The sequence below is a fragment of the Olea europaea genome, chromosome 18 (genome assembly GCF_002742605.1).
Source record: "Olea europaea var. sylvestris chromosome 18, O_europaea_v1, whole genome shotgun sequence".
In the NCBI taxonomy this organism is placed as follows: domain Eukaryota; kingdom Viridiplantae; phylum Streptophyta; class Magnoliopsida; order Lamiales; family Oleaceae; genus Olea; species Olea europaea.
The window spans coordinates 4,375,608-4,403,086 of record NC_036254.1 but is presented as its reverse complement, the minus strand read 5'-3'; the positions used below and the strand labels follow the sequence as shown (position 1 = coordinate 4,403,086).

Genomic DNA, 27,479 nt, shown 5'->3' with positions numbered 1-27,479 from the left:
CTATACAAATTGAAATTTTAACAGCCTTCGGCAAAGCTTAAATTATAATTTAAGCTGGTCAACGTACTTTTTATTTTACATACTTTGTAGTACCCACAACTTACTAACCATTTAATATAAGCACATAAAAGCATTATCAAATAAACACTTAGTCCTTGAAGAAATTGATGAAGTTCATAATAACACTAAGCTGTGCCTGTTTTCAGAAAAGCTGATGCATTTGCCATATAAGTTGCATCTGATACAAAAATTCCTCCACCAGGTGCTTGGGATAGATGAGTTGAATGTATATTTGCACAAGGACCATGCTATTTGAACAACCGGGTGGGGCATACGATGAATTTGTGAGAGGGTTGTCAACCCCGATTGTACAAATAGCAAAATTCTTTGCACAAATATACTTGAAGCTCTAGTTGGGAGCTGTGCTCCATGCGACGTATTCTGACCATAAAAATAGTCAGAGTAACTCTTAAGAAATATTTCTTCAGTGGTTTCAAGATTTAATAAAGCTATTCCTCTAAATCACAAATGGAACAATCTTGTGAGAGATGACGGATGTTATTTATTGTATTCTATACACAGCAAAATTTGTTGCAAACTACAAGTTGTACCATAAATAAATGTCTGAGTCTTGGATAATTAGAGCTATACTATGATGTGATTAATTTCCACATTAATCTTCGTCGTCCTGCACTTGATTCCTGATCCACTTTGTGGCTACCCATTTTTCCCCTTTGATAACCGGACAGCTCCCATGAAGAGATAACTGCACCGATGCCAAAGAATGCAGCAATCAGAACCCAATTCAACAGTAAAGACATAACAAGAAATGATTATAAACCTTGTTAAACCATTCAACAATATGTAATACACATTTCCATAAAACAACGAACATGAACTGCCAAATGACAGTTTAAAGATATCATAAAAATTCAAGTTCATGAGAAAGTGAAAAATAATCTTTGAGAATTGCACATGAAATTTTCTTATTACTACAGAAACTGAAGTCTAGCACAGCATCGTCCTTGAGGTCATACTAGTTGTTTTCCCTGAATCTCTCTCTTCCAATATTGTCAGCAGCCCTTGCTTACACCAGTCACTATTTTTGTTTACGGACATTTCAGTCTATACTATTCTAGTTTACTCCCTTGTAATTTCATTCGGTATAAATATACCATTTATCAAATCATCTTATTTGACTTGGAACGAACCAATCATAAATGTACAATGCATACCCAACTGTATCATTCTACCGTATGAAATGCACCAAAGATCGATTCCAATAGCCTGATCGATAAATATGTATCGTGTAGCTACACAATATAAGTTCCTAATTTAGTTCTTAATTTCTTGTTAATACCATCTATTTCAATGAGCCTGAAGGAATTGAGGTGAACCTTTTCATTACATCGCCCGTCATTTGAAACTTCTCATTCCACCTCTGCATTTCCTTATTGAGTAGACTCTTCTAATACCTCCTCCCGTAGAGGTTACGAGGCCAGCTCATTCCGCATCAATTTACTATGTCCAATCTTAACACATTTTTCCTTCACATTTCGCCTTTCAAGTGTCACCGTCTTCATTTAGATTCAGAAGCAAAGCAATTTTTTCTATTTAGTTCTTCAAGCAATTAGGTAGTTCTACGTTGTAAAATTGACCAATAGGTCCAATACCATCTTACTGAGCAGCTACTCTGCATCCCACATAATGTAAAGGGTTAATGAGACTCTCATTTGTCACCTGAAATGCATCTCATCAATCATCTCGATAGGATGTTCTAATTTTGGTGTCAGTTTGAAACAATTCTACATAAACTATGTTACAAGTTATGTGCACCCGTAATTTCAATATATAATTGCAATCCCTCTTAATTCTAGTATCTTTCCAGCCTAACAACTTATCAATGTTACACCAAATGCACAAAGGATTTGCAAGAAAATGATCGTATAAAAATGCAAGACAGTGCAAGGATGAGAATGACATTTAGCAGTGCCACTCACCGGATCAATTGTACCATTTGGGAACAGTGAGTAGAACAGAAGTCCATCCCCTCTGCGGGGCTTTACTTTTAGACCAATACATTTGCTGAAATCATAATTCCCATCCATGTTTAGCCCATTCTGTAGATCAAAGCATTTTAAGTGACCGCCGAAACCAGTGGTCAAGGACCCCAGGTCATTGGCAATGAGAAGTAAAGGAAGCTGGAGAATAGAAGATACAGTGGGCTTGATCTTACCTCAAAAGGAAACATAGTTTCTCCCCCTTCCTCAACATCAGATAAATACAACAAGAAAGAAGCAACCTGAACAAATTTACATCAAGTCAAGATTGCAAGGAGCGACATCATCTTAATCTAAGAACTGGTGTTCGAATCTTGATAAACAAACATATCGCAGAGACAGACTGACGAAGATCTACCCAAAGGTAGTTTTTCCCTTTTTTTTTTTTTTTTTGGTGGTTAGCTAACCATTTTGCAGCAAAGGGTTGATGTAATCCCTAAGAGCACAAGTAATCTCAGCCCTTGTGAAACTAGAAGACTAAAATAATAAAATTCCTAAAGAACAGGAGGAAGAAGAAAAAAGGACGTGTGATAATAATACGTTTTGAGCTGAGCTTAGCTGAGCCAAGCCGAGACAAGATTAAGGTACCAAAATTAAGGTAACTTACAAATGATTGAGATTGTAAATACATCGTGAAATTGTCATGTGTACCCCCGTAGTTTCCCGCAAGGGTGTATTAAGTTTAGTAGCTTTACTAGGACCGCAATTTCTAACTTGAGAAAGGAATAGAATTGCATAAGGTCCAACCTTTTTCATCTAAGGGGTAAATAAGAAACAGCGTGAGAGGAATAAAAATTTCTCACCTCCTTATTTTTATTACAGATACAGGTGTTGGACTCATGATAACACAGCTATTTCATGAGATTATAACCAAAGTCTCATGACATTGATTGCTCAGGATGTCTCAGGTATATATCAATAGATTGCCCATCAAGCACTTAAAATCTAATTCCAAAAAAAGAATGCCTAAAATAGAGATCTAATACATTGCTTATCTTACCCTTTGGCTCTTCTGTGGACCATATTCAGCAGGATTGAATGCATCATAATGAGACTGATATCTCTGACCAATCTCATAACGCAAGACATTGAAAGCCTGAAAGTGAACTAGAAGTCAAAGGTCCAGTAATTCAACAAAACAACAGTCACGGAATTGCATGCAGTAATTCAGCATAAATAAATAGAATCATTCTACGCACAAGTTGTTCAAAGTAGATTGAAAAAAATTGGGAGCAGAACTCAACTACAGAAACTCATGTCTCACATTCATTTGGCATTGGGGAAATGACAATTGTGAACAATCGTTCTACGCACAAATTGTTCAAAGTAGATTAACAAGAGTTGGGAACAGAACTCAACTCCAGAACTCATATCTCACATTCATTTGGCATTGGTAGAAATGGAATTTGTAAACATAATTTAGTATTGTCATGCAGTACACATCGAACATTTAAAGAGAATTTATGTCTCTTTGAAATAGAAGAGATACTAAAAGTTCCTTACAGTATAACTTTTAATTTTAATCCTTCATAAAGCATTGATGCTGAGATTTCTGTAACTACAGATGTTAAACAGGGCATAAACTAGAAAGGCATTTTTTCATACATATGAGACCAGAAAAGAATTGCATATTTTAAAAATATGAAGTAGCACACATTTTTAAACAGATAGGTAATACCATCATCGATGTGCCAAATTTGGATGTCCAGTTATGAAACCAAGAATTGGCATCATAATTACAAGGCAAGAAGAGGGTGACCAATTGCATTTCCATAAGATATATACCCATATAATAATATTAACATCAACAAGAATATTTCATAGGTAGGGTAACAGTCCACAGACTTAAGTATCATCATAGGTAGATAAATTGTTGACAGACTGAAGTATTGGGGATGTGTATATTTTCATTTATGAAAGCACCCATTCAAAGATGTAGATTACATGATAAGAGGAAATATGTCAGAAAAAAATAAATGAAAATAAAATTCTGACAACCATTTCTTCTATACCAATCTTTCCTTAGATGTTTGTCAAGAATGAATGTGAAAATGATATTTATATTTTTTTTTAATGACTGTGGATGTCCGGGCCAGCTTATGTGCACCTCGACTAATCCCACGGGCCCTGAAGCCTGATTGTGAAAATTAAATTTCATATTTAACAGAACATAATCTTAATGGAAAAATAAGCATCCAAGGGTTCACTCCTATGAGCATATTCACACTATTCTTTACGAGGGGTGCAAATATGGATTCGCAGTTCCAGCCATACACTATTTATGAAGTAAGCATATGCACGTACAGGCAATAGGAAACAGTAATGTAGTTTGAAATGCACTACCTCTCCATGATCGCTGGGGATCATTGTTGCTTTTGCAATTTTTGCCTCAATCTGATCCAGAAGTCCAGTTTTGTCTTCAGACGAGCTTATAAACGTGCCAGAACTAATACGGAAAAAAATATATATAAAAAAAATAATAATAAATAAATAAATATACATATATATATAAAATGCGAGTACAAGCATAAATAAAACACAGTAACACAATTATTAGTGTAACCTAATGCCATACACATGATTCCTTAAGATCAGCCATGTGATCCAAGATGAAAATAGTTACCTTGTCCTAACTCCTTTTGTATTATCCGCTGTTTCTCCCGGGCGTAGAGCTAAGGATGATGGTTTGAGGTCGTTCTTTGCTATTTTGATAATGCCTTGGCATTGTTCTGCAGTGGCGAAATTTGGAAAGTATAATGCCCGAGGACTCCAGCTTAAAATCTACATATGAGGTTAAAGGATCAAGAATGGTGTATTGTAAACAAAGAAAAAGGAAAATAAATGATGGCTGATCAAGAAAAAATTTCTCTAATGATTGGTTATAATCCTTGGGTTTAAAAATCCAGCATTTGAAATGTATAACACAAATGCAAGTTGTGCCCATTAATTACTAGCAGTGCCCTTGCCAGAAAAACATTTAAAATTGAAAATATTCCTTGAACACATGACATGTCTGGCCTAGGATTTAAAACCCTCAGTGTATTGGATCGTCCAAAAAGTGTAAAGGATTCGAGACTATTACTTCAAATCTCATCAATTCAAATGCTATAATTTATCCAATGGCTACTGCTACTGGTCTTTCAATTCAAATTCAACCGTGAATCATCTTGTCAACTTGAAACCATTCGATTCAAATCTGTCCATCAAAAATGAACTTAGTTCATTGGAGAACAATGAATGCAAGGGACAGATTGAACACAAACTAAAAGATGTTTGCCTCCGTAGATACTAAATTGTTATCAGCTTTTCAAGTACAAATTGATTCCAAACAACCAATTATCATTATGGAACAATAGCTTAACTTATTACCGAACTATTCTACATATATAATAAAATAAAATAGAACGGAACATAAAAAGAAAAATATCCATTAGTACCCTGTTTAACTACAGAACAGTAAATTTGCAAATCCTAAAATGCACACACCTGAAAAGGTATCCGTGTGAGAGACGCCTGTCCTGTCTTTCCATGTGGCAACAAATCAAACTCTTGATTATTCTCCTCCTCCAGTCCCCGCGGTTGTGGCCTTAAAGTACTTGAAATGTCCTGACATCACAATCAACCAATGATCTATCCTTTCACACACACGAATAGTGATTCAGAAAAAAAAAAAAGAAACGGACCTGTTGAGAGAAAAGGGAAGAACCAAATAAGCCGGCGAGAAAGAAGAAGAGGCACAGGAGGAAAATCGACGGCAACCCTAGACTCAACCAATTACCCCCTCCACTTTTACTTCCTTTGTTCTTCATTTTTCCCCTTTAATCGATCGTCTTTATGAAACGGCTAGCACATATAAGAATATTTCTTCTCCTTTTCCGGTTTCCCCTTCTCTTTGTGAAGTAAATAAAAAACAAGCCAATGCGAATGGGCAAAGTATATTTGCTGTCACGAAATGCAAAGAAGTGATAAGCCCGTCTTGACTTCTTACTCCGCCGGAATTTTTTATTCCTATGCTCCCAAACGAGTATTTAGTCCAAAATATGAATATGATACAGTTTTTAATGTACTGGATAATAAATGAAGAGTCAATCACCACGCCTCTAAATGCTGGTTCAAAATTGAATTATGATGTTTATCACCATTTGTCATTAGCAACACTAATTCAAAAGTTAGGTCATTATTACATTTTGGATAATTGGTACAAAACGTTCATACCTTTTAAATTTATTGTTGAAAATATCCATAACTTTTCATTTTTTGATATTTTTGTCCATACCTTTCACATTTCTTTTCGCAGAAGGTCATTTTGACGATTTTACCCTCCATTGAAATGAAACAAGAAGAAAAGAAAAGAAGAAATAAAGAATTAATTGTAATTATAGTTCCAAAATTTTTTAAAAATTATAAAGCAGTCATAATTTATTGTGAACTAAAAAATTTAAAAATTAAATAGAGAAAAGAAACTTGAATGTACAGGGAAATAATCAATAAATAGAGAAATTTTTTTAATCATAACCAATGGAAACGAAAAATTTTGAAGATTACGTGATTTTTGCCTCAAACCTTCCATCTACTCTTCACTGCATAAAAATTGAGATTTATGCTTATTAATTTTTGAAGATTTCCAGTTTCAGTGGCTATGGTTCAAAATTTTCTCTATTTCTTGATTATTTTTCTGTACATTCAAGTTTCCCTTCTTTTTTGTTTGGGTAATTTTAAAATTTTCCAGTTCACAATAAATTGTGACCGATTTGTTATTTTTTTGAAAATTTGGGACTATTATTGCAATTAATTTTTTTCTTTTTTATTTTTTTTATTTTTTTATTTGAATGGAGAGTAAAATTGTCAAAAACTAATGAAAATGACCTTCTGTGCAAAGAAATGTAAAAAGTACGGGCGAAAATGTCAAAAAATGAAAGGTTGGAACGTTTTCCACAATAAACTTGAAAAGTATGGACGTTTTGTGCCAATTACCTTATATTTTTAAGTAAAGTTGTCATACATTTTTATTTATTAGCTGTAACATTATTATTATTTAAACGGATACCAATTAGGGATGATATATAGCATAATTAGCATTACTCTTCGAACCTAAATAAATAACTACTTGATTCCGCAATCTAATGAAGAGATAATTTGTTTTGAAACTTCAAGTCAACATTAATGTTAAATTATTTTAATTGGAAACGATGTCCATATTTTTAATGTCTAGAACCTTCTCAAACCTTCAAGTCTATGAGCATCCATTAACTAATAATAAATTCAATACAATAGAATAGAATCTCCATACATTAGAAAAAAGAAAAAACCATTGGTCAACAAGCACGAATAAAAGAGTCCTCGTAAGAAAGCTTCTTTACCTAACTTTGGCCGGTATACGAGTGAAAACAAAAAATCATTACTTTAGAGAAGTTATCGATAAAATAATTTATTAATTTGGATTATGTCAAGCAATTATTCAAGGGGTATAAAATACGCTTATCGAGAATGATTGTGCTTAAATAATAATTGTGTTTTACAAAATGTTTCTTTAAAAGAATCATTTTAACTATCGTAAATTTAAATAATTATTTTGTACCAAATTTAAAAAATAAAAATGAAAATATACCAAATGCAGCATGTGCATTGCAAAAAAAGGGTATGGGGTTGAGTTTGATTTGCGTAGAAAGAATAAATAAAAAATGCAACTTTAGAGGCATATTTTAGGGGGGGAAATGACTTGAGAAAACATATATTGTCAATTAAAAATTTCAAAATATGCATTTTAAAATTATACAAAATTATCTTATGTGTTTAACGAAAATCTTAATTTGGCAAATTAGTTCGAGTCAGAATTTTATTTATTATGTAAGTGAATTTATTCTTAAGTTTCATAGTTTGAATCGATTTTAATGTTTTCAATTATTGATTTAACAATGGGTTCGTCCACTTATGCAGTCGGAGTTGAAAATTGGAAGATCGCAGGCCCGTGGGGACGTGCGATATGAACAAGATGCAGCGTGCAAGGAAACTTTCGACACGTTACAGCGCAGGCCACACAACATTCTGTAATTTCTGAGCCACAGAATATATCTAAAAAATCTAACCCTATTTGGATTATCCTACTAATTAATAATACGGACCATTTTCGCTTTAGAACAAAACAAAAAACCATTATTTATTTATTTTTCTCTTCCCGTTATTTTCCTCCACGTAAATAATGCAGATTGCCGACCCTCTCTTCATGACGAACTAATCAGGCACACTGGTTTTTCACAGAAACTGCCGTCGATTAATTGATAAAAAAAAATGCTTCGGTTGAATGTATACTGTTCTATAGTCCCGAGTCCTCGACAGGGTGATGTTGGGAGTAGTTTCCGGTCGATAATCCGGTGCGACAGAAATCGGATTATAGCCGGGAGAATTGCTGTCAGGGCTCTAAGAGATGAGATGGATGGGGGCAAGAGTGGGGTGCCTGGTCGAAGCTGGGGTCCAGGGATGGAAGTTGAGGTGCCATTCGAACAAAGGCCGGTATGTTCAAGTGATCATTTAACTTAATTTTGTTTCAAGTTACCTAGTTGTAGCACTTGTGAGAAATTGATTATTGCGTGTATGTCTGTATGTACGTCAGATTGATTGTTAAAGAAATTGACGTCACAATCTGGCTAGTTAAAATTTCTATTGCGACACTTTTTTATTATCAAAATTGAGAGAGATTGTAACAAACTTCAGTATAAATTTGTAGACCACCAGTCTATTTAACCTCGTACTGTTTAGAAAAACCTTAATGGCTTGTTTAGTAAGTTTAATTATATGGTTTGAAGTGGACAATGTAATGAACTGGTCATCTTTTTTCTCATAGGATCTGTTAAAAAGTTGATTTTATCATACTATGGTGATTTGACAGGTGAATGAATACTCATCTCTGAAAGAAGCATCTTTATACTCATGGGCTGACTTGGGTCCAGGCTCTTTTTTCCTACGTCTTGGTGGACTCTGGTTGGTAACTTTCACTGTCCTGGGAGTGCCTATTGCAGCAGCAAGTTTCAATCCTACAAAGGTAGTACAAGTATAGTTCAATACATGAGCAAAGGATTAAGGTTTTGCTAAGAATGTCTTCCTGCACAATTTGTTAATGGAACTTGAATTGTGCTCGCTCACTGCCAAGTACAAACTAATACTTTTCAATCTGCAGGATCCTTTACGATTCGTCTTAGCAGCAGGGACGGGAACTCTTTTTCTTGTTTCATTAATAGTCCTGAGGATTTATCTGGTATGTTACAGTTAATCTCCTGGAAAGTCCATCCTTTAGAATACCAGAATGGCTAGGTCAATTCATTGTCCAAACTACTTTATTGTTCCATTAGAATGTTGTAAATGCGATCTACAAAATTTATTATTTGTACATGTACAGGGATGGAGTTATGTTGGCGATAGACTTTTATCAGCGGTCATACCTTACGAAGAGACTGGATGGTATGATGGACAAATGTGGGTGAAGCCACCCGAGGTTAGTGCTGTTTATCAGTTGTAACCCAATCCATAAAACTGCGAACTGCGTTTGATAACTTTCATTGATCATTTTTATTGCAGATCCTGGCTCGCGATAGATTATTGGGTTCATACAAGGTACTTAATAGATTATATTGCTTTCAATTGTAGAGATCAATACAGATTTTAAAGCCTAGAGAGGTTGTATCTTCAATAAGAGTGAAAGAACTGTGTAAATGTGTGCATTTAGGTAAAACCAGTGGTCAAGCTGCTGAAGCAGACACTGGTTGGAACAGGAGCATTGCTAGTTGCAGCCGTTTCATTATTCATTTTCGCTACCCCAGTCGAGAATTTTATCCAGAACACATTTAAGGAGAACCCATCCAACGTTTCATCATCAAAGATCAACACAAAGTTCAATATACGGTATGTGAAACTAGTCAAGTCTTTAAATACAAAAATGTACCATCTACCTTATCAAACATGTCAAATCATATTTACTGCACATAACAAATTTTCTACGAATATATTGTAGGAAGGAGGAACTGTTGAGACTGCCAGTTGATGTGAAATCAGACGATGATCTAGCAGCAGCCGCAGCAGAGGCGGCCAATGGAAGGCCAGTGTACTGCAGAGATAGGTATTATCGTGCATTGGCCGGGGGGCAATACTGCAAATGGGAGGATTTACTTGAGTAATAATGAGGAAAAATTGGCTGGTGTTAAGTTTTCACATCATGTACAAGCCCTGTGATCTATTTTGATTGGACGGGGAAACTAGGGATTTCCTTAGATAAAATAATCACAGGCAAAGCAAAGAGTAGGGAACTTAAAAACTTTATTTTCAAAATCTTAATGTTAAAGCATAACAATTAGCTATATTTGCATTTTTTTAATACAAATACATGATGTGATTGTGATATACAGTTTGTTACAGAGTGAAAGGTGTGGATGGTTCGAATTTAAGGTAGCATAAATGTTCACTTCAAATACGAAGTACATAATACAGAAAGTAATCAGAAAATTCTACTGAAATGGTACATAAAGTGGGCTAAGAGCTACAGTTTCAACTCAAGTGATCTGATTTTCCAGGATTTGCCATGGAGTTTAAAATTGAAAATCTTTTATATTAATTTTCACTTTTATTCAGCAAAAATTGTATTTAAAATGTATTCAACATCAGTCATATTACATAATCGGAATAAGTACGGATAATATTAAAATTATTTAAAAAATTGCTTATGATCATCCACTCTTAAATGATTCGAAACTGCCCATTATTACTATGAAAAGTTTTTATTAATCCGTTATTATTTTAGCAATGTTTTCCGTTAGATGTGGGTGCAAATATAGCAAAGAAACAAATCGACAATGACCCCCAATATTTTATTGGTTTTGCATGGCTTTAGCCTTCATTCATTCAATGAGTGACATCTCATGCAAAAAATGGACACCTATATGACACGTGGCACCATTACAAAGAGAATCAGCAACCTTAAATAACAAAAACGATGGATGGAATAATCCACAGCCAAATATTATAAACGAAATCGGAGAAGACAAAAATAAACTAGAAGAAATACTTTGAATCCAGAACCAGATGGATAGAAAACAAGAAAATGTTGAAAAGAAGGGGAATTTAGAGGGGCTACCGGTGGAGACTAGTCCATACACGCAGTACAAAGATTTGGAGGATTACAAGAAACAAGGCTACGGAACACAGGGACACCTTCAGCCTCAACCTGGCCGCGGCGCTGCCAGCTCCACCGACGCGCCGACTGAGAAAGGCGGCGGCGGCACCAATTCCCAGGCTCAACTCTCCGCCACTGATGCGGTGAACCGCCAAGGGGTCCCTTAGTTTTCTTTTTTTCTTTTTTTACCTGTTTAATATGCTTTGATATATGTATGATTTGGAAGCACTTGAATAAAAGGCTGTAGTTCAGCTACTTGTTTTTCAAGGCACGTTTGAATTATAATCATAAGGAGAAAAATGAGAGGATTAAGATTTATTATGTTTAGTGTAGAATTAATGACATTACACAACTTCATGAGTTTGACATCCTGGAATCAGGGCATGATGGTATCAAAGTTAAGAGTAATTGGAAATAATCTCATTAGAAATTTCATTTGTTCTATGGAGACTAGATTCTTAGAGCATCTAGCCTCTATATTTTTTAAAGATATTAACATCTATGAAGTTAGAGAGTTTGAATTGCCCAACAAACTCTTTATATTTAATACTTAATTTTACTAATCTTAAAAAATATTTATTAATTTTCTCTATTTTTTATTTTAACAAGCTTTTTCTTTAAATTATTTTATTATTTTCCTACATTAAAAATTGAAATACTTTGAATGCATTTATGAGGGTGTTTAGTAGAGATTAAAATTAGATTTTTGAATAAATTGTAATAAAAAAAATTTAAAATGTGTGATTTAAAAGTTGTGGAACCTATAAAAGATATGTTTAATATTAATTGTTTGACTTTGACTTAAATTAAAATCAGATTTTGATCCGTACCAAATGTGCTTTAAGTATAGAGGGTGGGTTTGGTTCTTCAATTTGGAGAGTCAAGCTCACTCTTTAAATTAAACTGTAAATTCAAAGAGTATTTTAGAGCATGATTTTAAATATTAATTATTTAAAATAAAAAGCATTTCATATTTAAAGAATATAGGATTAATCTTGTTGTACATTACATTGTACATGAGGGTGTCCATTATGGACACCTGGCACCTCGGCATTGGTCGAGGCGCCAGTGGGCCAGTGCGTGGCAGGCGCCTTAGCCAATGCCGAGGCGTCGGGTGTCCATAATGGACACCCTTATGTACAATGTGATGTACATGTAGCATCTTCCATATATTGAAGATCATTTCATATTTAAAGAGTATCATAGAGATGCTCTTATATTACTATCTCGTGAATCTGACTCAACTATGGACACCCTTATGTACAATGTGATGTAAATGTAGCCTCTTCCATATATTGAAGATCATTTCATATTTAAAGAGTATCATAGAGATGCTCTTATATTACTATCCCGTGAATCTGACTCAACTGTTTTTTCATTCTTCATTATTTGTATTAACTTTTGAAGGAAAAAGAAAACAGAAACACAAAAATAAAGGTTTATGTGGACCAACCAGTTCACTACATTGTTTCCTTCGCATAGATCAGGTCATGCATTCAATTTTTTAAGTTAGTATATTTGTACGAGTTGATTTTTTATTACGATAAATTGACGAAACGATAGTTGGTTCAATAGTTGCTTCAACGATTGTAGTAGCTATAAAAAAAAATATCTTCTTTCTTTTCTCATCTTTATGTTTTTTCTCCCCTTATGGGAGACGCTGTCGAATCTTTCCACAAGACAGAGATTCATCATGGCAAGGGGGTGTACCGACGTGCCAAAAAAAAAAAAAAAAAAAAAAACAACAACGGATCGAATGCGTTCAAGTTATCCAATATATGACGGAAAAGCTTGCATAAAGCAGATTTCAACAACTCGTCTAAATTATGCTTTTGTTAAAAAATGTGTAGCGAAGTACCACGGTTATACTTTTAAACGAGATGACCTCAGACTTGAGGTGATTGACGATTATCAAACTCTTCACAACTTATCAATGAATATAATCCTTTTGGCATGAATAGTTTATTGGTTTGGCCATGGATTTTATTTTTTTTATTTGGACATCATATTTGGGCAACTAGAATATGTTCTTAATTTCCTTGTGTGGATATTGGTAAGAATTGATTGAAACTTTCGAATTCGATATGCAAAGTTTTCTGTATTATTATTTTTTTTTCCAAAAGATTCAATTATATATTGAAAGAGTAGTATGAGATAAAAGGTATTTCCAATTTCTATTATCTATCGGGAGTCCAGTTCTACGTTACAATCTTTTTTCTTTTTTTTTTTGTTGACAAGGGAACCCGCAGCCGCTACCCGAAGGTGCGCACTAGGTAAACCCCGCCTTGTGATCCTAGCCAGCAAAGGACCACAAGGAGGTAAATCAGCCTAGGTTACCCATAGCTGACCGATTCAAACCAAGAAGGCCAATAAGCAGCTCCAACGGGAATCGAACTAGCAACCTCACGATTGCTAGTCCAACTGCCCGACTAACTTGGCTGGGGTTGCCCCCACGTTGCAATCTTTTTATTTTCATACCGAAGGGCTCTTAACAATATATATTATTAAAAAAGGGCAAAAAAAACAAAAAACAAAAAATTTCCTCATATATGATTGGACAAAAAAGAAACTTTAGGATTGTTGAATCAACAAAAAAGGAAGAAGAAAGAAAATACATGCTGTAGCACTTAGCGCAACGACAAAAAAAAAAAAAAAAAGCAACGGATCGAATGCGTTCGAGTTAGCTTGTACAAAGCAGATTTCAACAACTCGTCTAAACTATGCTTTTGTTAAAAAATGAGTGTAGCGAAGTACCACGGTTATATTTTTAAATGAGATGACCTCAGACTTGAGGTGATTGACGATTATCAAACTCTTCACAACTTATCAATGAATATAATCCTTTCGGCATGAATACTTTATTGGTTTGGCCATGGATGTTTTTTTTTTTTATTTGGACATCTTATTTGGGCAACTAGAATATGTTCTTAATTGTCTTGTGTGGATATTGGCAAGAATTGATTGAAACTTTCGAATTTGATATGCAAAGTTTTTTGTATTATTATTATTTTCCAAAAGATTCAATTATGTATTGAGAGAGTAGTATGAGATAAAAGGTATTTCCAATTTCTATTATCTATCGGGAGTTCAGTTCGACGTTGCAATCTTTTTATTTTCATACCGAAGGGCTCTTAACAATATATATTATTAAAAAAGGGCAAAAAAAAACAAAAAACAAAAAATTTCCTTATATACGATTGGATAAAAAAGAAACTTTAGGATTGTTGAATCAACAAAAAAGGACGAAGAAAGAAAATACATGCTTTAACACCTAGCGCAACGAAAAAAAAAAAACAACAACGGATCGAATGCGTTCGAGTTATCCAATATATGCAAGGAAAGCTTACACAAAGCAAATTTCAACAACTCGTCTAAATTATGCTTTTGTTAAAAAATGAGTGTAGCGAAGTACCACGGTTATACTTTTAAACGAGATGACCTCAAACTTGAGGTGATTGACGATTATCAAACTCTTCACAACTTATCAATGAATATAATCCTTTTGGCATGAATACTTTATTGGTTTGGCCATGGATGTTTTTTTATTTGGGCAACTAGAATATGTTCTTAATTTCCTTTTGTGGATATTGGCAAGAATTGATTGAAACTTTCGAATTCGATATGCAAAGTTTCCTGTATTATTATTAATTTTTTTTTCCAAAAGATTGAATTATATATTGAGAGAGTAGTATGAGATAAAAGGTATTTCCAATTTCTATTATCTATCGGGAGTCCAATTCGATGTTGCAATCTTTTTATTTTTATACCGAAGGGCCCTTAACAATATATATTATAAAAAAGGGGCAAAAAAAACAAAAAACAAAAAATTTCCTTATATATGATTGGATAAAAAAGAAACTCTAGGATTGTTGAATCAACAAAAAAGGAAGAAGAAAGAAAATACATGCTTTAGCACCTAGCGCAACAACTCCTGGTGCAACGGCAAGCACCAGTTTAACTTTATAGTAGTGAGTGACAAAGTAGCTTTGTTACCTATTTTGTTAGGATCGTGGATTTTTTGGTACATCACATTCATGCATTTACAATTCATGTTATGGTGATGATACTCTTGAAAGGTATTATATTTGCTCATAACAATTCAAATTTATTTTTAGTATTTCATTTTATATTTTCAAAAAATTGTTATAATTGAGGTAATATTATTTTAGGTTTAATTTTACCATGTAAACTCCCGTAAATCCTATTACCTTAGTTTCTTCACAATGGCTTGAAGAGAGAAATGGTTCGAAGAGCGTAATTTCATCATTCTTGTTAGAAATTTCATATTCTCTTTCATTTCACTTTTGCGAGCATAAATTTATTTTTATTTTTTTCGTTCTAAATTATATAGCTATATATTTAGGTATTTCACATTTTCATGGGAGTTATCTCGACTTGAAACCCTAAATATACTAAATAATGATTATTTTCACTTATGTGAGTACTGGAGATGTCTCACATTACACAAATCACGTGTCACAAATTTTTTAATTTTACTTATCTCGATTACACGAGCTATAAATTTGACAAAAGTTACATTTGACATAATTTTGAGGAGACACGTGTCAACTCGACCCATTATATATATATTTGTCACAACTTACGAGGAAAAACAAAGTCACGGAAATACAAATATTACATTAGAATTTATCAAAACAATTGTCATAAACATATGTGGACAAATAGAAACATGACCGGGCTAAAGGTCACAAATAGAAAATTACAACGATCATAAACTCTAGCATTTACCATCATTCATCACATGTACAATCGTATTAAAGTCTTAAAACTCGTCAAATCTTTACCTATGTTTCACTTTCGTGATCATAACAGAAAAAGCGAGATAAACTGATGAGAATGGAGAGAAAATAATTACTTTAATGAAATTCTGGGTGAAATATGATTAGAAAATGTCGAACTTTCTACGTCCCTATTTGAGAAAATTTTGCTAAAATTTTATCAATTGATCAAACTTTAATTTTTAGTCACAAATTACTTGAGTTCGACAATTTTCAACTAAACATTCAAATTTGACAAACCTTTTATCAAGAGATTTGTCAAGCAATCCTAAATATAAGACATTTTCGTCAAGCAATCCTACAACTTTCATTTCTGAACCCAAGAAAAAATAATACCATTATCGTGAAAATATTATAATATAAGAATCGTGCTACACTACCCACATCGGCCTTGGCGGTGCCAGATGGCCAGGGCCAATATGGCCGCAGCATTGTGGATAAACCCTATAAACAAACAGGTGTTAGTCATCGGCTCGTGTTGCTGGTTTTGTGTCATACTCCGAACCAACAAACAAAAATAAAAACAGGTCCATGCAGTTTCCATCACTAGCGACCAGCCAGCCCCATCAAACAAATAGAAACTCGCGCCAAATTACAACTTCAGGAAAATCCTTTTGTTACGAAGAAGAAAATGGGTTTAGTCGAAGAAGCACACAACGTGAAAATTGTGGGGTCAGGTGACCAAACCATAGTACTAGCTCATGAATTCGGAACTGACCAGCCAATTTGGAAACACCTAGTACCACATCTGGTTGAGGAAAATCGGGTCATAGTGTTTGATAATATGGGTGTTGGAACCACCAAGCCGGATTACTTTGATTTCGAAAGGTATTCGTCACTTGAAGGATATGCCTATGACGTGTTTGCAATACTAAAGGAGCTTCAGGTTCAGTCGTGTATATTTGTGGGTCATTCTGTGTTGACCTTGCAAATTGGACCCTTCACGTGGCCAATTGAGAGTTACTCCACGTATTCCACCCTAGTGTAACAGCAAACGATTAGGTGTATATGGTCGGTACCAGCGGTGGTAGTGGTGCCCACATACACTCCGACGATTAAGTCAGTGGACGGTGATGATGGTGGTGCCGGAATGCACAAGCTGAAGGGGGAGGAGAAAGTAGAATATCTTAGTTGTGGAATAACATGAGTATAATAGTTACCTCATTTTTGGCTAAGTTCTTGGCATTTATAGGCAAAGAGCACTGCTAGATGCTAGACACTTGTGATCATCCGACGATGCAAGATGTCTGCTTGTCGGTGTCCATCAATCGCTTCGTAGGTGTGCGGACAATTAATTCTTCTGATTTTGAATTGACATATGACAGAGATGTCACATCAATCATTCCTAAAGATATAGAGACAATCTTGACCAAAAGATTCGTCTGTGAAACTGGCGACGGAGAGGTGCTTCTCATCTTCTTTCACAGCATAACGCTTCGGTTACCTCACGCTTCGAAAGCGACGCTTCAGAAAATGTAGATGCCTCGGACTATATCACTTCGATGACCTCACGCCTCGGACATGACATTTTCAGGTACGCCTCCTCTTCATACGCTTCGATTATTATCTGAAACGGACGCGGTGAGGTTCTATGCAGGGGCATAACATTCTGTATCCACCATGATTGGAGTTATAGCTTCTATTACACGTCCCGATCTCTTCACTAAACTTGTCACCATCTCTGTTTCTCCGAGGTTAGATCTTTGACTTTGAAACTGGTTTGTATTTCTTGGATGGGAGTTGAATTCTTGAAGTGTAAAAGTAAATATCAATTGAATATCACTGAATAAATTGCACAGTTGCATAGGTCTTTAAATTTCACATGAATAATGTTGTTTGTGAATATTGGGATCATCCTAATCCTCAAATTGAGGTGAAATGATAAGGTCATTTAAATTGGTGTATAGGTGATCTTATTATTTTCTGCATCCTACTTTGTACATATACCTTTCCTCCGAAGTTAAGACTACTGTTCAATTAAATAGATGAATAGCTACGTAGGTTTATATTAACTTTTAAACGTCTACCTTTTTGTGGATATAAATTTCTTTTCTTGGAGATATATTATAAAGATAAATGAAGCAACAAATGATATGACAGATGAATTAATTGTTGGGTAAGATGAGTCCCAAAAATTAAATTTAAATTGGTGGAATTTTAGTGTTAATCACTGTTGCTTAGCAAGTTTTGAAGGAGCTCTCCAAACTTTGAATCTTCTCTAGAATTAACTTCTAGAGAATACACAATGAATGCAAATTCGATAGCTGTTCAATTTTAGTTAGTAACTTTTATGTACAAACCATCATGTTTGGTAATTACATACTTTTTGTACTTTTATTTATTAGGACGGTGCTAAGAGGACAGAGTACAGCAGCACTCACAACACTGAGGGTGGGTGGGGTTTTTGGTGGGTTTTTATACATTGGACCCACTTGGCATGAGTGTTTGAAGGGGTTCTGTTCAGAAAACCCATGTACACTCAGCATTATTGTATTTATTAACCTTTTAAATGTGGTTTACCTTTAATGTGCCATGGCCCCAAATGTGTACTTCATGTACCTTTGGTTAACCTTGGGTCGAATCTTGAGCTTTGCTTATTTAATTACATATATATTTTTAATTCTTTTAGCACATTTTCTTGTCATGCTTTTCAATTTCTAACACATAATATGTAAACATTCACAATTTCATGTTTTTCGCTTAACTTCATGCTCAGGTACTTGAATGACACGGACTATTATGGAGGAGTTGAACAAGAAGAGATTTAACAATTATTGGAAGCCATGCAATCAAATTACAAGGCATGGTGTGATGGATTTGCACCTCTAGTCATAGGAGGTGACATGGAAACATTGGCTGTCCAAGGATTCAGCAGGACATCATACAACATGAGACCAGACATAGCATTAAGTATGGTACAAACTATATTTCAAAGTGACATGTGGCATCTATTGTGCCATGTTACTATACCATGTCACATAATTCAAAGTATGAAAAACTTAGCCATTCTAGTAGTGATTTTTGAGTACATCCACCAGAACATTGACAGTAAATCCATAGTTGAGATGATGCAGACTAATGGTCACTTACCTCAATTGAGCTTGCTCGACGTTGTGACTCCAGTTCTTCTTAGGCACATTCGCTATAGCATTGCTTCATGATTATTTTTATCTACTTGTCTTGTTCGGTCTTTGCTTGGAAAAGAACTTTGGAAGGCTAGATATTCAATATTGGATGTCAATGTTAAGTGCTTGTGTATATTTCAAATGCTTTACCACTTAATTAATTGATGTAATTCTATAAATTTTGCTATTATTTTATTAAACAATTATTACATATTTCACTTGATATGTAGCCTCTTTTGGCTCCCATTCTTTCCAAATTTTAATGGTTAAAATAGTGTTTTTTTGAAAAATATGCGGTTAAAAAAGAATTAAAAGTTTTTTATTTGCGTATAATATTATTTTATGAAAATTTGTGTGGTTGAAAATAAGAGAAAAAAAAGAATGAAAAGAATAATGGGGGTCAAACGGGGCGTAGTATTTACGTATATTAAATAATTCAGCACAGAATAAACAGAATTTCAAAAATACGAACATAGTTAATGAAGTCCAAATCCAATCAAATAAAGTCTACGCACATAGTTTAGCACTAGAAGTTGATAAGAACCTGTCACAAAAAATTGTTACAATTTTTTATTGCCAAAGAAAATAAATTAAAATTATTCTCAAGAATATTATCAACAAACATATAGTCCTTGTTTGAGCACATTTTTTTCTATCAAAATATATTTTTCAACAGTGATTTAATCATACTTCAATCACACATTTTTTAATAAAATAATATTACATATAAATTCATGATTTTTCTTTATTTTTAATTATATATTTCTCATCAATAAACTATTTAAAAATCATTTTTTTGATAAGAATGGTCTCAAACAAGGGCATAGTTGTCATCAACCTCTCCTAGCTGGTTTTGCAGTCATATTCTGAACCAAGTAACAAAACTACAAACCAGTTCCTACAGTTTCCAACACAAGCCCGACCAAATAAATACAGATCCGTCCTAGATTTCACTTCAAGAGAATCCATTTGCTGCGAAGAATAAGTAGAAATGGGTTTAGTCGGAGAAGCACGCAACATGACTTGGAACATGTGGTCTCTACTCAACCTGCCTTGATTCTTATATTTTGTGTTTAAATTTTAATCATAGAAAAAAAATAAAGAATAAATAACTAAATGGAACGAAAGTAGTGATATTTTATTCTCCACCCATTTGCATCAACCCTAATTATCAAATACCAAAGAGGACACAACTTCATGGATACATATTTCTAACTGCTTAATTTATTTGTATTATGCCCGTTTGATTTCCATTGATTTAAGAATGAGAATGAAAAATATAACTATTACATGACTCACACAAGAGATAAAAAGTCAAATATGGTGATTTGATCTAATTGATAACGATCATATTTTTCATTTTTCTGGTCAAAGAATGGGAGTCAAATGGGGTTTAATATTGTTTACATGGGGCACAAGTCATGTTGTCTCGAGGACATGCTTGTCAATATGAAAAATTGTGAACTTGGGTAATTCGGTTGCATTTATGCCTCTAATTAACCTTTTGAATGTGTTAGGAAAATGTGTAATTGGTAATCTGGGACCTAAGGACCTATTTGTCAAAATTGTAAAGTCAATGACTAAATTGTACAGGTCAAATAGTTTAGGGACTAAAGTTGCAATTTAGTAAAGGTCATAGCATAGGTCTAAGGTAAAGTGGGATGCTTTGAAGATGCAAACGGCGCGTTGATGTCGCTGGAGTTTCGCCCTGACCTTGCTAGAGCCAAAATTGCAGAATTGACCTCGCTGGAGTTTCGCTGGTCTATCGCTTGAGCGAAGGTACGTCGCTCGAGTTTCGCCAGGATCTCGCTCGAGCGACTGTGTTATCTGACCTTTGGGTAATTTTAATGCCTCGCGAATTTTTAACGCTCCATATTACCAAATTCGACCTGCTATATAAACAAAACGTCCGATTTTCATTATGTGACCTTTGGAAAACAATAAAACAACAATTCCTCTCAACTTCCAAAAGATCAAGAGCCAAAATAAATTCATTCTTTTCATCTTTGATTCTCATGGTTCTTTGAATAAAAACATCAACCCTCACAAAACCAAAACACCCTTTCATATCTCCATATAAACTTCCAGAAGATCATCTGTTTGAAGATCCGGGAAGGAAATTGCTAGAAGAGCTGGAGCGCTTGGTGATTCACAGGAGGTAGAAGATATTCAAAGTTGGGATTTTGGCGCAGATCTGCAAAATCCAGGATAGCTGTGGTCGATACAGTAAGGAGATCAGAATATTATTAGAATCAATAATGTCTGACGTACTGTAAGTCAATATCTTCTATAGTAGATCTCTACTGGCTTGTGCCCGGAGTTTTTACCCAGTTGGGTTTTCTCTGTCAACATTTTGTTGTGTTTTTACTGCTTTCTGTTATTTATTTTTCAACTGGTAATTCAACTTAGGTAGATAAAGTATGTGAATGAATCTAGGCAATGCATAATTGATGTGACTTGTTGCATCAGTTAATTAATTGTTTTAATTCCGCATAAACACCTATTCACCCCCTTCTAGGTGTTGGTTGGGTCGAACTATTGTTTTTCAAGTGGTATCAGAGCTAAATCTCGAGTCCTGACCCATAGTTGTCTAGATGAGTCAATCACTTTCTGTACCTCTGTACTTTGACGGAAGTAATTATGCCTATTGGAAGGTTAGAATGCGTGCGTTTCTTAAGTCTTTAAATGAGCATGTTTGGGTAAGTGTGCAAAATGGTTGAAAACCTCCCTCTACTATCGTATCTGGAACTGTTAACCTTGCTGACATATCACTATGGACTAAGGATGAAATAGCTGAGTGTAATTGGAATAGCAAGGGTCTTCATGCCCTGTTTATGGCCGTGTCTCCTGAAGAGTTTAGGAGAGTGTGAATGTGTGAAACTGTTAAAGAGGTTTGGGACATTCTTGAAACTACATATGAGGGAACAAAAACGGTAAAGAACTCTAAGTTACAAATGCTAACTTCTAGGTTTGAAGAAGTGAGAATGAAGGATGATGAAACGTTTGACGAATTCTATGCTAAATTGAATGACATTGTTAACTCTAGCTTCAATTTAGGTGAGAAAACTCTCGAGTCTAAAATTGTGAGAAAAGTGCTTAGGTCCCTGCCCAAGAGATTTAGGCCTAAAGTCACTGTCATTGAGGAAAGTAAGGACCTAGATGAAGTTAAAATTGAAAAATTGGTAGGATCGTTGCAAACTTATGAACTCACTATTACACAACCTAAGAAAGGAAAGTCCATAGCCCTAAAATCCATCAAAAAAGATGAATCTTCTGATACTGAGTCACTTAGGGACGAGAAAATCGCATACTTTGTTAAGAAATTTCAAAAAGTTCTCAAGAATAGGAGAAAGCCTTAAGATAAAAAGAGTGGAGCTCCTAGCAGATTCACAAAAGCAAAAACTGAAACGTTTAACAATAAAGGGTCGAGTGATAAACCACGTTTGGTTAGGTGCCATGAGTGTCAAGGTATAGGTCACTATAGGAATGAATGCCCTAGTTATAAGAAGAACCAAAGAAAAGGGAAACGTAGGGCCTTAGTTGTCTCACTTAGAGATAATGAATCTGAGACCAATGATAGACAGGAATCTTCTAGTAGTGAGGACGAAGGAAACTATATGACATTTGTATCGACTGTTAAGAGTGAATCTGATAAGGAGAGTGACAAGGTTGAGGAAGAACTTCCAAACGATAATTCTAGTAATGAGGAAGAGGATGACATAGAAATACAAGAAGCTTATCAACTTTTATTTAAGGAGAGTCTTAAAATCAAAAAGGTCAATAAAGCCCTACTCAAAAAGGTTGATGAACTTGAAAGAGAAAAAGAGAAACTTGCTAGTAATCTTCAGAATTCACTTAAGAGTGGCAGTGAGTTAAAGTGTGTCAATGAGAAGTTAGAAGACAAGATTAAGACTTTGACTAGTGAATTGATGAAATCTAATGCTCATCTCCAGACTTTCATAAGTGGGACTAAGCAATTGGACAATATTTTGGAAATGAATAAGCCTGCAGGAGATAGGAAAGGTCTAGGATATGTTGAGGGTAATACACATGTTGCTGGACTTTCTAAGACTGTTTTTGTTTCTGCCTCTAAGAAAGTTAATGCTGTTAGTAGTTCAAATAAGGGTAAGAATGTTCCGAGAGAACAGAGTCATCAATCACGTAGGAACTTCATACCTAGATACCCTCAGCCACGTACCTTTGAGCCTAGGTTCATTCCTACCTGTCACCACTATGGAGCCTTAGGACACACTAAGCCTAGATGCTATAGGTTAGGGAATGAGCATAAAAATCTGAACATTCCTAGTAAGGTTAGCTTTCTGTCTAATCAGGTTAGTCATTTGACTCATATGTGTGGTAATAAGGCTTTATTCACTACTCTTGATGAATGTAACGGTGGTATGGTTACCTTTGGAGATGGGGGTTCTGCACCTATTCTTGGCAAAGGTACTGTACAAATACATGGTTTACCTGTGATCTCTAATGTGCTTTATGTGGAAGGTTTAAAGTCAAACTTGTTAAGTATTAGTCAAATTTGTGATGCTGATTTTGAGGTGAGTTTTGTGCAAAAGAGATGTACTGTGTATGATTCGTCTGGTGGGGTGTTCTTGAAGGGGTTAGAACAACTGATAATTGTTATGGAGTCTTGTCTAATTCTAACTATGTGTGTAGGAGTGCTAAAATTGATGTGAGTGAACTCTGGCACAAAAGATTAGGTCATTTGAACTATAAGAGTCTAGTACAACTGGCTAAAAAAGAATTGGTAGATGGTTTGCCTAAGATAGGTCCTAGTGAAAATGTTGTGTGTGGACCATGTTAACTAGGTAAACAACTTAAGGGGAACCATAAGAAGACTTCAAAAATTCTGACCAAAAGAACCCTAGAATTGATAGACATGGATTTAATGGGACCATCTAGGACTAATAGTTTAGGTGGTAAGCGATACATTCTTGTTGTGGTAGATGACTTCTCAACTGTTTGGGAGTAAGTGCTACATTTTGCGCGATAGAGAGAACTTGAGTAAGTTTGAATCGAAGAGTGATGAAGGAATCTTCTTAGGGTACTCTAGAAATAGCCGAGCATTTAGGGTGTATAACTTACGTACTCGTGTGGTGATGGAGTCAGTAAATGTTGTGATAGATGATGCTGTGAGTGAGAGGGAGAGTGTTGAAAATTGTGATAAAGATGGTGATCTTATAAGTTCTAGGGATCCTATAGAGCCACCTGTGTCTGAATCATCTCTTAGGAAACCTGAAACACCTGAAAAGAAAACACTTCCACAAGATCGAGATAAAGATCTTAAGGAACCATCGACTAGGGTTAAGTCTAATCATCCTAAGGACAATATCATTCGGAATCTAGATGAAGGTATGAGGCTTCGTAGGAGAGTACTGAACAATCTAGCATACACTAGCTATGTCTCTCAGATAGAACCTAAGAAAGTTGAAGAGGCTCTTAGTGATGAGTGTTGGGTGAATGCGATGCATGAGGAGCTCAATCAATTTGCGAGGAACAATGTGTGGATCTTAGTTCCCAGACCTGAGAATTGTAATGTTATAGGTACTAAGTGGATCTTTAAGAACAAGACAGATGACCAAGGTACTATAACTAGGAATAAGGCTAGACTAGTTGCTCAGGGTTATACTCAAGTTGAAGGAATTGATTTTGATGAGACTTTTGCCCCTGTTGCACAACTTGAGTCTATTCGGATTCTGCTTGCTGTTGCATATACCTTAGGGCTCAAGTTGCATCAAATGGATGTTAAAAGTGCCTTCTTGAATGGACTTCTTCAAGAAGAAGTCTATGTGGAACAACCAAAAGGATTTGTTGATCCTAAGTTTCCCCACTATGTCTACAAACTTCACAAAGCCCTTTATGGTCTGAAACAAGCTCCTAGAGCTTAGTATGAGAGACTTACATCATACCTTGAAAAACATGGATTCTCTCGAGGTGGTGCAGATAGGACCTTATTTATTAGACATGTTGAAGAAACTATCACCATTGCTCAGATTTATGTCGATGATATTATTTTTGGTTCTCCTCTTGAGTCTTTAGCTTATGAGTTTGCTGAGTGTTTGAAGCAAGAATTTGAGATGAGTATGGTTGGGGAGTTGAGTTATTTTCTTGGACTTCAGGTGAGACACACAGAGGATGGACTGTTCATTTCACAGTCTAAATATGCTAAGGATCTAGTTAGGCGCTTTGGGTTGGATAGTAAGAAGCATACTAGGACACCTATGAATACTAGCTTGAAGTTAGGTCGTGATGCTTCGGGTAAAAGTGTCGATCCTTTCCTATATAGAAGCATGATAGGTAGTCTTCTTTATCGCACAGCTACTAGACCTGACATTGCTTTTAGTGTTGGAATGTGTGCTCGATTTCAGGTAGATCCAAAAGAATCACACTTAAGCTCTGTTAGACGCATCATTAGATATGTGAGTGGAACAATTGATCTAGGAATATTCTATTCTAGGAATTCTAATCTTGACTTAGCTGGTTACTCCGATGCCGATTGGGTCGGAAACACAGATGATAGGAAAAGCACGATAGGGGGTTGTTTTTACATGGGTAGCAATCTCGTAGACTGGTTGAGTAAGAAACAGAATTCTATATCTCTATCCACGGCAGAGGCCGAATACATAGTTGCAGGGAGTTGCTGCACTCAGCTTCTCTGGATGAAGCAGATGCTGAGTGATTATGGGATTAGTCAAGAGACCATGACTGTTTTCTGTGATAATACAAGTGTTATAAATATTTCTAAGAATCCCATTCAACACTCTCGAACAAAACATATTGACATACGACATCATTTTATTCGTGAGCTTGTTGAATCACATGTAGTCTCTCTCGACCATGTCTCTACTGTTAATCAATTGGCAGATCTACTTACGAAACCACTAGATGAATTGAGGTTTGAGTCGCTTCGGACGGCTATTGGTGTTTGCTCACCTATCTGATCATGGATTCATGCATATTCATGCATTTATCACATATGTACCTAATCACTTCATAACTTGCGTGTGATCTATGTGTGTGATGCATTTTTGACTGTTAGTTTGTAGTTTAGTAGTCTTTTGTGTGTTTAAACAAAATAATAATAATAATAATAATAATAATAATAATAATAATAATAATAATAAGAATTTTTTTTGTGCCTTTTATGTAACGAATATGGCATGTGCATTAAAAATCAAACTCCATTTTTATCATATGTACGAGTCTGAGGTTCCATCATTGTTCATTTTTGTCTGTGGAGTTCTGGGTATATGGCTCGTCGTTCATTTTCACACAGTACACATTGTAGTCCTGTAAGCGAGTCTTGACCGCATGGGTGAGACTTGGGATGGTGTTCTTCTGTGATTGGGGTTGTATGTATATGTGACTTGATTTGGGACGAGTGTAACCTAATAAATATTGTCTTTCCCAAGTTTTATTTTGATTATTCGTTGAACTTATGACTGTTTTCGGAGCCTACTTGACTCGAACAATTAAGCTTGAGGGGTTTCTAACCTGGTGCCCTAGGGTCGTCTGACTTGGGAGTCACCGGCCCAAAGTTCGTTACTGGGGTCATTTCTGTCTCCTAATGAGGATTGCATTGCACTTAAGTTCTTTTGCTCTTACTATTTACAAAAAAAAAAAAATTGAATCATACAGTTAGGGGGAGTAAAATTGTGACAATCGTAATTATTGATATCGGTCCTCGTGGAATTGGATTTGATTGTCACTTGGTAGCCATTCACCTTTGTCTGGTTGTTTTCACGTGTCCTTTCTCACTAATTTAAGGTTTTGAGTCTAACTTGCATGGACTACGTGGCACTTCTCACAGTGATGTTCTGTATATATTTTACTCCACGGGATGCTGAACTGTGTGTGGGCTTAAGATTTGTCTCTGTGCTGGTTGTCAAGTTTGTGACTTTATGCTTTTTGGTGGTATCGTTTACATACTTTGGTTCCATACTTCGGTTTTGATTTTTGGGATTATTTTTCGATGCTCTGCAATTGTCTTATCTTTGCAATTCCACGCCTTGGAGCTAATTTCGTCATTTCTTGAAACTTGTGTTCTTTTTCTCAAAATTCAAAAATTTGGTGCTATTTCTGACATTTGAATTCGCTCGAGTCTCGCCTGAACTTAGCTCGAGCGACAAAAGCAGAAGGCTTTTCGCTCGAGTTTCGCCCATTCCTCGCTCTAGCGACGGTGCTTTTTAAACCCCTCGCCTGTTTCATTTTCGCGCATTTTTTTTCTTTCTCTCTTTTTTTTCCTTCTTCCATTTGATTCCCATCTCTTGACATTACTTGGTTTCTTACATAAGTTTGAGGGCCCTAACCTTGATTCCTA

General features: G+C 35.2%; 4 protein-coding genes and 1 pseudogene across 4 annotated transcripts; 4 read left to right on the top strand and 1 right to left on the bottom strand.

Moving 5' to 3' along the window:
* Window positions 1–477: 477 nt before the first annotated feature.
* Window positions 478–6,133, bottom strand: LOC111367228 (probable prolyl 4-hydroxylase 9). The gene is made up of 8 exons (XM_022987985.1): window positions 5,744–6,133; window positions 5,547–5,666; window positions 4,684–4,841; window positions 4,404–4,506; window positions 3,061–3,156; window positions 2,237–2,302; window positions 2,001–2,120; window positions 478–766 (listed from the first exon to the last, which is right to left on the bottom strand). The coding sequence occupies exons 1-8, from the start codon at window positions 5,867–5,869 to the stop codon at window positions 674–676; spliced, it is 882 nt and encodes a 293-aa protein (XP_022843753.1). The 5' UTR covers window positions 5,870–6,133; the 3' UTR covers window positions 478–673.
* Window positions 6,134–8,197: 2,064 nt separating this feature from the next.
* Window positions 8,198–10,451, top strand: LOC111367226 (protein CONSERVED IN THE GREEN LINEAGE AND DIATOMS 27, chloroplastic). Its single transcript, XM_022987982.1, has 7 exons — window positions 8,198–8,570; window positions 8,947–9,099; window positions 9,235–9,312; window positions 9,454–9,549; window positions 9,633–9,668; window positions 9,781–9,956; window positions 10,066–10,451. The coding sequence occupies exons 1-7, from the start codon at window positions 8,349–8,351 to the stop codon at window positions 10,226–10,228; spliced, it is 924 nt and encodes a 307-aa protein (XP_022843750.1). The 5' UTR covers window positions 8,198–8,348; the 3' UTR covers window positions 10,229–10,451.
* Window positions 10,452–10,533: 82 nt separating this feature from the next.
* On the top strand, window positions 10,534–11,538 carry LOC111367227. Its single transcript, XM_022987983.1, has one exon. The coding sequence runs from the start codon at window positions 11,130–11,132 to the stop codon at window positions 11,385–11,387; it is 258 nt and encodes an 85-aa protein (XP_022843751.1). The 5' UTR covers window positions 10,534–11,129; the 3' UTR covers window positions 11,388–11,538.
* Window positions 11,539–16,650: 5,112 nt separating this feature from the next.
* On the top strand, window positions 16,651–19,180 carry LOC111366445 (annotated as a pseudogene).
* Window positions 19,181–22,014: 2,834 nt separating this feature from the next.
* LOC111366626 lies at window positions 22,015–23,963 on the top strand. Its single transcript, XM_022987342.1, has 5 exons — window positions 22,015–22,201; window positions 22,568–22,843; window positions 22,964–23,533; window positions 23,591–23,644; window positions 23,758–23,963. Exons 1-5 carry the CDS (start codon window positions 22,015–22,017, stop codon window positions 23,961–23,963), a joined length of 1,293 nt encoding a protein of 430 aa, XP_022843110.1.
* The last annotated feature ends 3,516 nt before the right edge of the window (window positions 23,964–27,479 follow it).

Coding starts and splice junctions, on each gene's coding strand:
- LOC111367228 (XM_022987985.1), bottom strand. CDS start 5,869: ATGAAGAACAAAGGAAGTAAAAGTGGAGGGGGTAATTGGTTGAGTCTA. Junction 2,303..3,060: donor GTCCACAGAAGAGCCAAAGG/GTAAGATAAGCA, acceptor AAATTTGTTCAG/GTTGCTTCTTTCTTGTTGTA. Junction 767..2,000: donor CAAATGGTACAATTGATCCG/GTGAGTGGCACT, acceptor GCATCGGTGCAG/TTATCTCTTCATGGGAGCTG.
- LOC111367226 (XM_022987982.1), top strand. CDS start 8,349: ATGCTTCGGTTGAATGTATACTGTTCTATAGTCCCGAGTCCTCGACAG. Junction 9,313..9,453: donor TAGTCCTGAGGATTTATCTG/GTATGTTACAGT, acceptor GTACATGTACAG/GGATGGAGTTATGTTGGCGA. Junction 9,957..10,065: donor AACACAAAGTTCAATATACG/GTATGTGAAACT, acceptor AATATATTGTAG/GAAGGAGGAACTGTTGAGAC.
- LOC111367227 (XM_022987983.1), top strand. CDS start 11,130: ATGGATAGAAAACAAGAAAATGTTGAAAAGAAGGGGAATTTAGAGGGG.
- LOC111366626 (XM_022987342.1), top strand. CDS start 22,015: ATGTGTGAAACTGTTAAAGAGGTTTGGGACATTCTTGAAACTACATAT. Junction 22,202..22,567: donor TAACTCTAGCTTCAATTTAG/GTGAGAAAACTC, acceptor TTAACAATAAAG/GGTCGAGTGATAAACCACGT. Junction 23,645..23,757: donor TAATGTGCTTTATGTGGAAG/GTTTAAAGTCAA, acceptor GTGTTCTTGAAG/GGGTTAGAACAACTGATAAT.